General features: G+C 38.4%; 1 protein-coding gene across 1 annotated transcript in view; it reads left to right on the forward strand.

Moving 5' to 3' along the window:
• LOC104279369 (cohesin subunit SA-1) overlaps positions 1 to 15,150 on the forward strand; it is a gene marked incomplete at its 3' end in the record, with an annotated part of 136,558 nt that overhangs the window by 76,980 nt on the left and 44,428 nt on the right. The window contains exons 10-12 of the mRNA XM_009876635.1: positions 2,377 to 2,500; positions 9,204 to 9,302; positions 14,004 to 14,083. Of these exons, the coding sequence (XP_009874937.1) occupies positions 2,377 to 2,500; positions 9,204 to 9,302; positions 14,004 to 14,083 (303 nt within the window). The remainder of the gene's footprint in view (positions 1 to 2,376; positions 2,501 to 9,203; positions 9,303 to 14,003; positions 14,084 to 15,150) is intronic.

Raw genomic sequence — 15,150 nt, forward strand, 5'->3', positions numbered from 1 at the left:
TTTTTTAAATTATAATTAGCAGCTTGGAGTGAGTGTTTGTCCATAGTGCCTAGGGATCCCTCAGAAGCTTTTGAATCAAGAATTGTTTTTTCACTGTCTGCCTAGTGAAACTTGAACACTTTCTTACAGAAAAGATAAATTTTCCTTGTTTTTGGCTGGCTGTGCTGCGTGATTAAACGACTGTTGACACTTGGGTTCTTTTTGGGATTGCCGTTAAATCCTTCCCAAATGCTTCGCAGTTAGTAAATTTATAAGATGGTGAAATAACCTACTTGGATGACTTAGGCTGTCAGCCCTCAGTGGAAATGTCTTCATGGGTGCTTTGTGTTGCTGCATATGAGGCTCCACTTTTTTTCTTGATTCATACTTAATGATCTTTTCTTTATGTCTTGCATTCTGATTCCTTCCAACTATATTTTGTTTTAAAAATAGTTTAGAAATAGTTCCATATAAGATAATTGTTAATCAAGTTCAGTGTGAAATAATATACAATTAGACATATATATATATGAATATATTCATAATTTTAATTAGAACTTGTCTTCCTTGTGGCTGCATTCACCATAATGAACGCGTTTTTTTTACTGCAGACCCTCAAATGTGATATTTTAGCACATTTGTCCTTACAGCATCTAAAACCCATTTGAAAAATCCCTGGTAGGAACAGCTTATTTAATGTCCTACTCTGCTTGTAATGTGGCTTTCTACATTGTGAATTGACAATTACCTTAGTTTTGAGGCTAAAGGAGTCTTCAGGGGGTTCAACAGACCAGTTTTAATGATTCTGTTTGAAAGTTGATAAAATCAGTGTATGTCGTGCAGGTAAAGAAAGTCAATGTTAGTGTTTCAGTGGCATTCCAACAAATTTGCCCCTCATGGTGTTTTATGCTGTTACATCAGTACGGTTTCCTCTGTGTAATTTGAAATTCAGTGAGAAAAACAGAGACTTGACTGTAGGAGTTTCACATCGAGCCATGTGCCGCTGCGATTGGTTGCCGTGTTCGTGTTGGAGCTCTGGTTTTCACCCTGGTATCTGGAAGATCCTGTGCAGTGCAGGGGCACCCACTGAGGGGAACCAGTCTGTAGGTTGGAAGGACGTAAGCAGTTACAGTATGAAGGACTCATGGGGGGTTTTTTTCACTATTTGGTGTGTATGAATATATTCAATAAGTGTCTTGAACTTAAGATTTGGTGTATTTTATTTTTATTTTGTAAAATTTGAAATTTGAGGGAAAATACAGTTTCTCTTAATTTGCAATTATTATCTTCCTTGAAGCTTAGAAATTATTTATTTTTTTATTTCTTTCCATAAATTAATTTTCATCTTTGGGCTCTCCTGGTGCTGTTCTAGAACTAAACTGATGTTTATTACTTTTCCAAAAAGATTTTTTTAGTACAAATGCAGAACAAAAGTCTCAATTATAAGCAAGCCTTTTTTTTGCAAAGCACTAGACATTCCCTTCTTCTGTACAGTGGCTCTTTATGTTCCTCTTTCATTACAGCTGAAATTTTGAACTGTGAAGCAGTGCCAGCTGGAGTGGCACAAGTGGTTTCTCATAGTAACAGATGTCTCAGAGATGAAATTACTAAAGGGCCAGATGGCCCCAATCCCTTCTCCCGTTGTTTACCCGTCGTTCATTATTAGTAAATACGCCATGCTCTCTGTCAGTCGGGCAGGAAAGTGCCAATCAGATTGAAATAATTTCCATCCCTGATCTCTTTCGGTGATCTCTCCAGGCAGTTTCCTGCTGCCCCTCCTCAATAAGCAGCTGATAAATCTGCCTGAGATATGTCTCTGCCTCTTCCATCACTTGCCACAGTCAGAATATAGGAAAAAGCAAGAAAATTGAAGAAACCAATATTGAGATGCAGTCATTCTTGTGGGTTTTGTTATAGGGCTTTCCATGCAATGCATGAAGTGAGAGCTGTTTATCTTCCAAATTGCATTGTGGCAGGCTCTTTGGTTAAACCTCACAATTGTTCTACATGCCTAGCTGGTGTCAAGCCTGTTAAGCAAATGTGAGTGACCACGTTTCAGAAACAATTGTCTAGAGGAGGTTTATAGGTTGGATTCATAATTCTATTTGAAAAGAGGGAGGGAAAAAATGGACTAATAGACTAAGAAGCAAACGAGGGTGAGATTTTTTTTGTGATAATGGAAATATATCTAAACATAGAAATACTGGAATTTTTTAGATCAGTGAGTTCAAAGACATAAAGGAACAGAAAATGCAGCGTGAGCAATGACAGGCTCTACATGGTGAAGTTCATCAAAAGTAAAAGCAACATATTACAGCTAGGGCAATGGGAATGAAAGGTAAATGGTATAGGTTGGTAATCTGGTTAATGCTTTTCCTTTTCTTTTTTCCTTATTAGTGATGCTATTGCTGAAATTAGAGCTGTCTGTATTGAAGAAATTGGTGTCTGGATGAAAATGTACAGTGATGCCTTCCTGAATGATAGTTATTTAAAATATGTTGGTTGGACACTACACGACAGGGTAAGTATGGTGTATTACTGTAGTGTAGCGTAGGTAGCTGATACTACACTAACCAAGACATACTTCGTGTATCATCTTTGATTTACAAAAGACGTTGTTCTTTTTTTCTTGCCTGTTAATTTTCTTTCAACCAGCTCAAGGTATTCACTTAAATGAGGATACAGTACTCCCAAACTGCATGCTTGGTTTATGTGCTTTTCGTGTTTTCGGTCTCTATTAGAATATCTAAATAGAAATGTTTCTGTGGTGCTTTTCTTCTGATTACAAGAGAAAGAGAAGTTTCACTCACCCCTATTTTGCTACCATTGTCCAAGGAAAACAGATGCAACATACCTATACTGTTGAAATGCTCATTGAAGTCCAGCATCCTGATTCAGACTGTTCTTTTTTTCCTAGGAATGCTACTGGAAAATATTCAAATTTTGCAAGTTCATTCTGCTGACTTGCATAACTGGTAGTTAACAGCTAATTCTTTAAAAACATGTTTTCTTCAGTAGCTTCGGACAGCATATTAACATTGAAGATGTGACTTGATCACTCTTTCGCTGAAGCCTGAATAAGATCAGTTAGAAAAACAACTTCTTTTGCTAATGAAGGAAGTTAGCTGACATCGGTTCTTTTGTTTTTAGCTATAGCTGACAAGGCCCTAGGTCTTACCTGGATTTAGACCTACAATTGGCTTGTTAAGAGTATCCCGTATGCTTTAGAGACTAGGTATGTGCTGTCTTTCCTGTCTAAACCTATAGGTCTCAAACTTCTACTTTACAAACTTCTTCCAAACTTTTGCGTTACATCTCATTGTTGAAAACTTTATTAGGAGGAAGATCCTGCTTACTGCTACAGTCAAGCAGGAGCACTGCTTACTGTAGCGACATCACACTTCTGTCATTAAAGATTAGTTCTGGAAACCTGACTGTCACTGTGCTTTGAGGGACAGAGCTGCTGCTCCATCTGTGTACCTCATTTTTAACTTTGGTGTGCCTCACTAGTAGGCAGGCATGCTTCAGGAGGTGGAGATCATTGCTTCGAGTTATCAAATCAGTGAGGAGGTCAACTCAGGTTGGAGGATTAGGTGTGGTGGAGGACTTCATTTTAATAGGGCTTTTAATTAAAAATAATTTATCCCTTGAACAATTGCAGTGGATTTTTCGGAGCACGTTCTAATTCTTGCAGAACATTTTTGTGAAGTAGCATGTCCAATGGCAGAGCAGAATCTAGTAGTGTTGCACTTGGCACCTCTCAGCTCCCTTCTAGTCTCTGTGAGCTCTGGCCATTTCTCACAGAGCTCCCTTTAACCATCTGCAAAACCCAACCGTTCCTGACGGTTCTGTCTGTGGCTGGTGTCAGCTTCTCAGACTCTCCTCTGTCACATCCAGCAATTTCTCATGTCATGTCCAATAGTTTCTCACATCCTCTTTGGTTAGCTTAACCTCAGGACGGGGTCTCGTCATCTGTCTGCAGCCTTAACATGCAGCTATACCTCAGCTTTTTAAAAATTAATATATTCTTTCATATCAGACAAATTTCAAATTACGCTGTTATGGTAAAACAAAAGGTTTTGCATCTGGACCAGATACAGAATGAGGCTACTCTCCTGCCTCTGCTTGCTTTGTGATATTTTTTGTTGAAGGCCCAGAAATGCCTTGGGATTCTGAGTCTTTAAATCACTAGCCAATCTGTTTAATAACCTGATATACCAGATAGGTGGTACTGTTTACTGATGTAGAGTATGTTTAATGTATAGAGCGAGACAGATTGTAAGTAGACTAGGGAAAGTCGTAGGCAGGTGAGCTGTGTGTCAAAGCATGAGTAGGGAGAGAATCGAGAGAAGGGGACATTTGAGGAGGCACAGAGAGGAGACAGGAAGCGTAACAAGAAGAATATATTGAAAAAAAGGTGGAATAAGAGCCAATTAAAAAACGCAAGCCCTCCAAAAGTACTTTAACAGTGTGGGGTTCATTGGCACTATCTGAAAAACTTTCTAGCTGCTACCCAAGTTTCAATTTTGCTTTGATCAGGAGGTAATTTTTTGTATCATCGGTGCTTAAAATATTGAAAAAATGAAGGCTGAGGCAATAGTCATTTGGTATTTCCGTCAGCCCAAAATTTTTAACTTCTTTGGACGTTTGCTACTACAAAAAAGAGAGGAGGCAGCATGTACGAGATTCATGACCAGCTTCATATTCTACTTCAGAAGGCATACATATTTAACCACAAGGAAGACACAATCCTTACACTTCTTTGTAGTATCTCTGGTGTAGTCTTTCAGAGGTAGGATACAGAAATTTGGTTCTCTGATTTGGGAAATCTGTATGTAAATCGTGTCTACAGGATCCATTTCAGATTAATGTCTATGGAGCTTTTTGGTTTTTTATAGATTACTTTCTCATTTAAATATGAGTTTCTAATTCTGCCTTTCTCTCCTTTTAAGCATCTTCTAAATTCCCCTGGATGTGGGAGCATAAATTAAAAATTCATAAGAATATAATAAAATAGATTTTAAAAACCCTTTAAAAACAACAACAAAAAAGCAAGAACAAAAACATTAAATCAGACTGTCCAGTATTAATTTTCACCTGCCTCATGGATGAATGGAGCTGTTCTGAAACCACAATTTTGTCTGTAGATACCTAGACAGTCATGGTTCTTAAACCAGTTTCTAACACGTAAGAAAATGCTTTCCGCTTCTTTGCGTGCCTCTGTTTACTCGGAGTCTCTTCCTGTGAAAGGAATGAACTCGGAGGCCTCTGGAACAGATAGATGGCTTTTGAATACTTCATTGTGATGACATCCACACTTAAAAGGATGAAAAAAAGAAAAGTTTTTATTAAGATTTTATAGAAACTGAAATTGTCATTTTTCCAGACTTCTGAGTGTTTAACTTGATCTCATCTCCTTGGTACCACCTAATTTCTGTGGGTTTGGGAAAGCTTGAGAAGTTACAAGAATGCATCAGGTGATACACTGCATCTTCATAAATGGATTGAGTGGGCATGTGCAGACAGAACACAACTACTGGCTCCTGCCAGGATACTCCTCCTGTAGATACTCATGTGCTGCAGGACGTTTTCATCCGTCTCTTTCTGTCATTAGGCAGCAGATTACCTCAAAACACAACAACCTGGAGCAGCAAAAATGCAACACAGTGTATCATTGTCATCCCATAAACTGTGGGTGAAGATCTCCAGAATCTGACGTAATTTTTCTAGACCAGAGAAAAAACAACAAACAGAGCAATCTGCAGAAATATGGTAGGGCAAAGAGCTGGGCAAATGAATTAGCAGTTATTAAACCCCGAGAAATTTATAAAAAGAGCAGAATACCCATAGCCACCAAAAATAACTGAGAAGATCCAAAAGAAAAAAACATGAAGCATGAAAAGAGACCAATGACTTTGCTGGCTCTCTGACCACCCACCTATTCAAAAATACTTAAAACTGTGTTTCTGGGAGCTCACAAAGTCACCATCTGCGTGTGATCTAAGCCTTCGTCTGGCGTGGGAGCTGGCACATCGCAGTGCACCTTTACCATTTCTGCAGCTGTGGCGTCCCTGAATGTTAAGAGGAGTCTGGTTCTCCCTGGGAGATGGCAAACTACCTCTCGAAAGTATCAACTGTGTGGAACATGAGTAAGAATCTGAGGTGGCTTGAGGTCAGACTGTAGATCACAGTGAGATTGTTGGTATGAGTCCTGTGATTAGCATGTAAAAAAGTAGGAAAATGGTGTGTTTTCATCAGGATGGATTCTTTTTCACAGCTCTGCTGTATTAAAGAGAATTTTGAGCACAGCTTGACTCTCCCAGACAAATGCAGACTCCCCAACACTGCTGCCATGAAAGGTGTATGTACTGCTTATTGCTTCATTAGCAGCTGTACCAAGTCTTTGCTGAAAAGTCAGAAGTGCCTGGAGGGTTATCTCAACAAAAATAGGGAAAATATGAGAACTGTTCGTCACTGAACAGTGTTGATAAATATTCAATGGGTTTGGTTTAGGTTCTAATTTCAAGTTGTAAATAAATGAAAAATAATTTTCTGTAACAAATAATAAAAACATATAGTTATCTAATGAGAGAATGGAGAATTACAGGAATAAATAGACTGGAGAAAGAGGCATTCATAGAACCTATGACAGTGTGGATTAATTCAGGATTCTGCAATAACGAAGCATCACAATTATAAATTGGACAAAACACCAAGTAAGTATATTTTTCTGGAGGATGAAACATAGAAGGATGGAAGGTCTTAGTTTTAGAACGCTGGTAATGCAAATAATTTGTCAGTTACTTACTCAGAAAATGGCACGGCTTTCCTTTCAGATATGTTCTCTCTGTAAAGCACAGATATGACTACACAAAAATAGCTGGACAGCAGTGCTCGTTTCCTTTAACAGAATTAAAGGCATTGTGTGCTCGCAAGTGCTTGCTGCCTTAGGTGGACTCATACTCACTATGAACTGCAGCTCAGAATTGCAGAAAATCTGACTAAAGTTTAGTCTGGGAAATATTTTTCCTTATTCCTTTCCTGCTTAATGTAGAGTTCCCTGTATATCCACAGTGGTTCTCACAGTCACATTTTCTGAAAAAGCTCCAGTGTTGGTTATTCCACAGCTTTCTGTAGCAGTTTTAGTGCTTAACTGTGTTTGCTACTAAAACGTTCTTATTTGCATAATCTAAATAGTCTGTGATAGTTCTTCTTTATTATTTATGCTCCTACCCACTGTGTGCATAAAAAGCGACAATTACTTTTTTCTCTTCCTTCAAAGCAAATGAACCTTTCTTCATTGAGCCACAAATGTATTTACAGAACATTTGCTTGTGTCCATTCCATAGTGTGCCAAGGCCTTTTAAAGTTTATCTTCCTTTTGTTTTTTTATTCCTCTTGTGCTTGACCTTCTAATTAATTTATTAAATAAGTTAATCTCTTACTTTAGTAAGTCTCTTCCTGTCCTTGCTCTGCGTCACTGTTTGCAGCTTTTACCCTGGCATAAATTTCTGAGGAATTACCCTAACTTCAGCATTCCCACCCACTTTCCTGGATGCGAAATTTCTGTTGTATTTCTTCCCCTAAAGATGTGTTTGGGGTGTTAAAAGCTTATGTTGCTTGGATGATTCGGTGGCTAAATAAGTGAAGGCGGTGCATCCTCTCCTAATGATTAGTGATGTCTCCTGGCCTTTCTATTCAGAATGACAGGCAGCATTTCCCTCTGCTTTTTTAGCAGTTGATCGTATCCACATAAAATTTATCTTTAAGAAAGTTACTTTCTGTACCTTGAAAGATCTTACGATAGATCTTTTAACCATAACTTTGATCTCATTAACTTTCTCTGCCATGGTAGTCAAAAACATCCCTAGAAGACAACAGAAGTGCTCGGAGACTCATCACAGATGTAAAGAGGTGATTTCTCAGGAACAATAGTTCTTCAAGGAAAAGTTCTTCTGAAAATCCTCTTTTCAACTTCTACCCTTCTTTTATCTTCTGTTTCAATTTTTGAAAGAGGTGAGAAGCAGGGAAGAAACTTAAGGATTTTTAGCTTCTGTTTTAATGTTATTCTCTGAATGTTCTTTCATTTGCTACCTGGAGCAGTTTTTTTAAATACAGGCTTGATTATGGAATAGATAGGCTCAGAAAAGAAGCCCTCTGGGTATGGAGTTTTATAACAGAAGTTCAGTAATTTGTATTAGTTCTTGAGCAGCTTAAGGCCTTAGATTCGGTGGTGTACTGAGTCTCATAAAAGTAAGTTCACACTGCAGTGAACTCTTCAGATTATGTCTGAGCAGATTTGTATTTATAACCTTTTTGCCATCTGCAAATACTTTTCAACAAGAATCCGTAGCTTGCTGAGACTATGCAGCTGGGCTGAGTTGTACACCTGTGGGTCCAGCCCTTCTCTTTATCACTGATGTCAGTGTTCCTGTAGGTGACAAACCTTCATCCATAGGCACCGTCTTGTGACACCCAAGTTTCCTGCCTACAGCCACCTGATCAAAGCGATCCCCATGTAAAGAGCCGCTGGGAATGAGCTGCTGCCACCAGAACAACTCAGACAGACGGACACAAGCTGGTTTTCTTCCTAAGGCCTCCTGGATGCGTTGTTCTTCTGGCAGCAGCCCCGCTCTCCAGTCTCTCAGGCTATTTTGCGTCTTTCAGCCTGTGCTTGTTCTGTGATGGAGAGGTGGGATGTAGAAAATTTTGGAGTAGTGAATCCAGTGTGTATTCTTTCTGGCCCTGGAAAAAGGAAGGACGATGCTCGGAGACGGCTGAGTTGCTGGAGCGGGCTACAGGCCTTTTAAACACTTGTGTGTTGATTGTGAACAACAGGTATGAGGCCGAAGTTAACTGTAGTCTCTTTCCTAAAGAAAAATAGCCACGGTCCTCATCAACCACCTTGAGATCATATGTCTTTATTTTGTATTTATTTGCTACATTCTTTATATTTTGTGGAGTTACTTGAAAGGGAAATGGTAAGAGATGTTTAGGTGTGGCACCTTAAATTCTTTATATATGCAAATACGGAGAAGATTTAACATTGTTTGTAGGCAGCTGCATGTGGTTTTTGGTTTTTAGCTGAATTGCAAATTGACTTGTGTAACTCATTTGCATACAATTTTAATGTACATTAAACAAATTACAGTATGCTATTATTTAATATTCATGTGCATTTGATTAGGGTATTCTCTCAGCTAATCTTAATGTGTTTTATTTAGCAAGGTGAAGTGAGGTTGAAGTGTTTGAAAGCTCTTCAGAGTCTGTATACCAACAGAGAGTTATTTCCCAAACTGGAGCTGTTCACTAATAGATTCAAGGTAAGAGGAAATACAATTTTTGGAAGGAGTACAGAAAATAAAAGTATCATCTACCACATCTTGTTGTGGTCGTCGAGTCATGTTTATTAAATGCAAAAATTAACTCATTTGTTTGTGACGGGGCTTGTAACTGCAGTAGTAAAACTGTATTACTAAATGCTGAGATTGAGCCAAATTATTTTTTCAATGTTTATTCTTGCAAAGTTTGTCCGACTTGGCCAGGGTGATTATTTATCTGTATTATTGATAGTTTATATATTGCCATTATTTAGTCTGCATGTGCTTATTTAATTTTAGATTTATTGAGTTTTAAGAACATGTACAAGGTGTTTCACACAATCTAAAATACACCTGAAGGTAACAGCCCGTAACACAAGATTGTTCATAAGACAGCTTCTTCGCTGAATATGTGCTTGTGCTTTTGGAGGAAGAGATACTTTGATCCACATTGCAATATTCTACCCAGTGAAATACCTTGCTGCAGAACTGGAGTTTACATTGTGCTTTTAGACAACTCACTGAGCATGATTGTCCTGTTGAGGAGATAAGTACTGGAGGAGTATTTCATGGGGTTTTTTACTAGCACAAACACGCTGACTTTTTGCTTAACGTCGTGGTGAGAATGTGACTGCTAATTCACTTTGTGGCATGACTCCTTCATTTCACAAGTATCTGGAGAGATGAGTGTAGAAATACTGTCATTGTGTCCCTTCGGATGCTCTGCAAAGAAAGCTTTCATGCACTATCAGCACATCAGTTGACACCTTCTACCATCACTTGTTCTGGAGAACACAGAGCTATGGTAAAGGCTACCCCCGCCAGGAAAGACTAATTTAATTTGTTCATGTTTAAATCATGATTATAATGCTGATGCAAAATTCTATTTTAGTGGAAATTTAAATAATTGTAAGTAACTACTGTGTATGAGACTTAAAAACTTCTCAGTGTAGATTTTATACTGCTTCACTGGTTTTGTCTGTCATTGCAGCTGCTATTAACTCCTCCAGTTTGATCTAGGGAAGCACAAAATACAGAAAATGTGCAATATCTTCCTTATATGTAAAAGATTCATAAAACCATAATGGTACTCAGAGTTTTACCATATTCACTTGAGATGGAGAAAGAAAATGTTTAAACAGCAGTAAAACCTAAATATTAAGAGAGGCTTTTTGTCCAAAATGATAATTATGTAGTAGAAAAGACATTTGGTAATAATCTCCTTCATTTGAGATTTTTACGGGCAAATTAAATAAATATCTCTCAGGAATGAACTACCTATAGTTGACTTTAAAGCCAGAGATGAAACTAGATCATTTTGTGAGATCACATGAGGGCCTACATTCTTCCAATGTTATCAAGCCAGTTTCTGTGACTTTTGCAGTAAAGACGAAGTTTCCTCTCATAGAAGAGTACCTGGCAAACAAGTTCAGACTTCAGACTACTTCTGTAATGCCTCCATAAGCCTGGCTTGCTTATCTCATGACAACCAGAAATGCTAGCTAACATTCCAGGAAAAGAACCCTCCCATTTTCCTTCTTTTCTTGTTCCATCTGTGCAGACTTGTTTATATTTGTTCCTTCTGTAATTCAGTGTATTTAAAAATAGGCCACTGAAACTCTCATGATCTCTATCTTCTTCTTGCCACTAGAAAATGTGCTGGATGCATCTCTCTTAGCCTCCTATAGTTTGTAAGAGAAAATGCTACTTTGAGTCTGAACCTGTCCCGTCCACCAGCAAAACTTTTTAAGCTGACTGGAGGCACTTTGAGAAATAGTTATGCAATGATGTGCTTCCAAAAACTGCAGGAACATGAAACCTCTAAATATTTCTTCCTGGCTTTTACACAGTATAGACAATTTTCTTTGTTAGAAAAAGTTGCGTTATCCTGTGTATTGCTGCTTGGTTTAGAATGGCACAAGGAATTTTCATTTCTATCAAAGAGGTTGAGACAAAAGGGACTTCTGTTAGGAATCTTCTTCTTTCTTCTGTTCCATTAAAGCTATTTTTACTATAGAGACCTGTGTCATTGTGATATAAATTAGAGAAAAAGGTGAGTTCAAAGTCTCTGTGAGCCTAGAGAACAGATATGTTTAACATGATTTATCAGGTTCCAGCCACATCAAGAGAATAAAAAGCTGGCATTGCCCAAATGCCGGCACTTGGATTTACAGCTGTGCTGACAGGGTTGCAGCCCTTGGCACCAGGATGGGGCAAAGTTTTGAATTAATCCTTTTTGAACCTGTGATACATTATTTAAATCTTTTATATTTCCTCATCAGATTTTAACCAACCTGCACAGTTCAGCTGATGTTCAGTTCAATCTATTCAAAACCATCATGAGAAATCTCTCTAGAGATCTTCTAGCTGTTTAAAGTATAAACAAATTTGATCCAGAATGACTCGTACTGGAGTGTTAATATTTCACCGCCTTCTAGACAGCTGTGACAAGGATCTGATAACGTCACTTCTCCGAAGGAAAGACGTTCTTTCCAGCATTTGTTTGTTTCTAGGCATAGGTGATACGCTAGAAAATAAGCTTTGTTCGTCAAAAACAATTTTGTCCATTGAAGAGGAGACTTGGTTTTCATCAGTAAGTCCTGTCTCATACAAACACTAATGGAAGCTATATGGGAGTAGCCCTTTTTCACTCAGTGCCACAGTCAAGACACCAGCAGATTTAGGTGCAGCTGTTTGATTCCTGTCCCTCATCCCTGACCTTTTGCAGGAGAGTGCTGTCTCCACAGCCTGAGAGGCAAAAGGAGATAGATTTCCTCATCAGCCAGTCCTGGTCACAGCCTGATCTTCATAGGCAATGAAAATTAACATTTCAAATTATAAATACAGGCCTGTGTCTTATTTACTGCCATACAGTGGCCAAAGCCGATTGAGCAGCTGGGGTTTGTAACAGTAAGACACAGAAGTTACACAGTGTAGAGGCGTTAGGTGTTCAGGTCTCACACAGAGATGCTGGCATCAAGGAAGAAAACAACACGTCCACGCTGTTTATTTTAAGCCTGTTGTTTCTGTGAAAATTGAGAGAACAGCCTTTTTAGATCAGAAAATATTATCACATCGGTTGGTTTCAAAGTCCAAAAGGACTCCAGGTTCACAGAGTACCTCTCACTCTGTAGGCAGAATATCCCTTCCCTTCCAGGCTTTTTTCAGAGATGTAAAAGGACTTTTACACTTCGTGTGGAGTTCCCTCCTTGTGGGATACTGGAGTTTGAGAGACACTTTGAGGGAGTGTATGAAATTCTGCTGTAACTTTTAAGATCGATATCTTCGGCTGTTTTTTCTCTTGATGTTATTGTTAGTTGCTGTTCCTTGCCCGGGACCTTAGGAAACATGACAGGCATTTTCTTGTCTTATCCACACACAGAATTTCCTGTCTGGAAAGTTATATCACCGTTTGAGTCTCTTCATGGACTCTCCAGATCTAACAGTTAAATGCATCCCCTTTCCCAAGAACTTAATGGTGATTGATAAAGGCACATTCAGTCATAGTGACACAGATTGTCACTACAGACCTGGTTTTCTTGAAAGCTGACACTTGATACCGCCACAATGAATTCTTTACATACTGTTCCTAATTTTCAATATTTCAATGTCAGCTGCTTGATATTCACCTTCAGCCTTTAAATGCCTGGAATAGTAGGGAAAAGTGGTGAACACCTTTATTTTGTCCTGATTTGGTCCCGGTGACTTTCACCGTTGTTTCCTAACACTTCCCTTGTTTCTTTTCCAGTCCCTGACTTCTGTTTTTCGCATCCCAAAATGTCAACCTAGTCCTTCCTGAAACAGGTCAAGCCAAAGAAATCAAGTTTTATTTTCAGATGGCCCAATTTCTTTTCATGAACTTAAATCAGTCAAGCAAAGAACATCGAGACATATTGCATTTTTATGGATGAATAGAAATTCTCCCCAGATAGGAAAGACAACATACACTAATCAATTTATTTTTGATAGCCAGTAAGAAAACTGAAACTGAGGAGAAAGAAACCTCTAGGTTTCTTCTCATAACTACAGGGTCCTTAGAAGTTATAAAATCGTTACATTAGATTAGAAAGTGGTGTGCTTGTCTCCACCAGAAAGAGTACGGGAAAATAGAAAGCCAAACCGTGGAATTTTACACTGTCCTGTAGAAGGTGTGTAGAGTAATTCTTAAGATCAGCTTCAAAAGTTAAGATGTAGCCAAGTATAAAGGCCAAGACTTTATAGGCAGTGTGCTGATGCATGTATTCAAGTGTGATTTTCTTCACAGGATTTCCAAATACACGTATGTGCAGCATTCACTTCTCTAAAATTATTTTTTCTCAGGAAGGTGAAGTGTGAGGCAGTTTTTCTGCTGTCATCCAACCCAAGTACATTCCTTTTCAGGAAAGAACTGTTAAATGAGACCAGTCCAGAACAATGCTTCAGCTCCGGAGTTGCTTGTTTGTTTCCTGGAAAACACACAAGGATAAAGACTGTTTGTTAAGCACTTGTTCTCATTCTTGTGTTCTTGCCTATTGTTCTGTTGTGCGTATAGCACACAGCTTCCTAAGATGTACATTGAGTGGCTGAATAATAGTAAAGGGCTTTCATGTGTCTGGTTGAAGGTTCTTCCTCCTCAAGAGTATTTATTTTGTAATATATAGAATTCTTTATCTGGCAGCTGCTTGTGACTTTCTGTTTTGTCACTTTAATAAAATTCCTTTTCAGGATCGCATTGTATCAATGACACTTGATAAGGAATACGATGTTGCTGTAGAAGCCATTCGATTAGTCACGCTAATACTTCAGTGAGTATTTTTCAAAACTAGTGTATTCTCCTTGAAAGTTACCTAAGCCAGTAATATTTGACTTGATTTCTTTGCTTGTGTAATGAAGTGAAGCTGTTACTTTACACTTAGTATGAGGCTAAACTAAGTATGTAGTAAGATTGTTGTGAATATGAGGTATCCCATCTCCTGGAAATATAATAGGAAATGTATAAATATGTATTCATGCATTGAGACTATTAGTGCATCCATTCTTGTGGAAGAATACCAAAGGGCGTTTATACCTTTTGCCAAGGGCAAAATGCTTGTCCTGCCCCAAACAAGTACCTGTGGGTTACATTTGCTAAAGTAACTCCAGCAGTAGCTAAGCAGAGATCCAGCGTTAGGAGATTTTATTACCTGACGCAGCTGAAAAGAGTCATCTGGTAAATAAGCGACAGGGAAAAGCACTAACTTCAACACCCTTGTTTGGGTTATTTGGGGCTGGCAGTGGTAGCCTGCAGTTTTAAACACTTGGCCATGCAGGAGGAGACCTGCTTCTAGGCCCCCGGCCTCTTACAGAGATGCAATGTCTTCCTTGATGCAAAGACCACTCCAAAGATCATCTCACACGCTGTCTGTCCCCAGCAGTCTCCTTGGTGTGCTTCTAGAGGAGCACTGCAAAGCTTTTATTATATATTCATTAAAAATTATGTTAAAGAAAATATACTTTAAAAACAGCTGCATAGAATTTCTGCATCATACTTAATACTGAGTGGCTCAACTTTGAAAAACATTTTTGGACATGTAGAATTTCACTGAAAGATTAGACTACCTTTTCCTCTTAATTAAGAAGGCTTCGGTTTTTTATTTATGAGTCACTCTGCTCTACAGATATTAGACTTGCAATATTAGGAAGAAAGGAAATCTCATACTGTTACATTTTTAAAGCAAATGTATCAAATATGATCACAAATGAGATGTAAAATAGATCTATTCCCTCCATTATTAGCAATGTTTGGGAACACAGTAGGATTTTAAGTCAAAAATTACCCAGTGCACCTCTTTTTTGCTGTCTCATTTTCTCTGTGGTTGCACGATGAAAACAT

This window comes from Apaloderma vittatum, unplaced genomic scaffold (assembly GCF_000703405.1).
Source record: "Apaloderma vittatum isolate BGI_N311 unplaced genomic scaffold, ASM70340v1 scaffold719, whole genome shotgun sequence".
Taxonomy (NCBI): Eukaryota; Metazoa; Chordata; class Aves; order Trogoniformes; family Trogonidae; genus Apaloderma; species Apaloderma vittatum.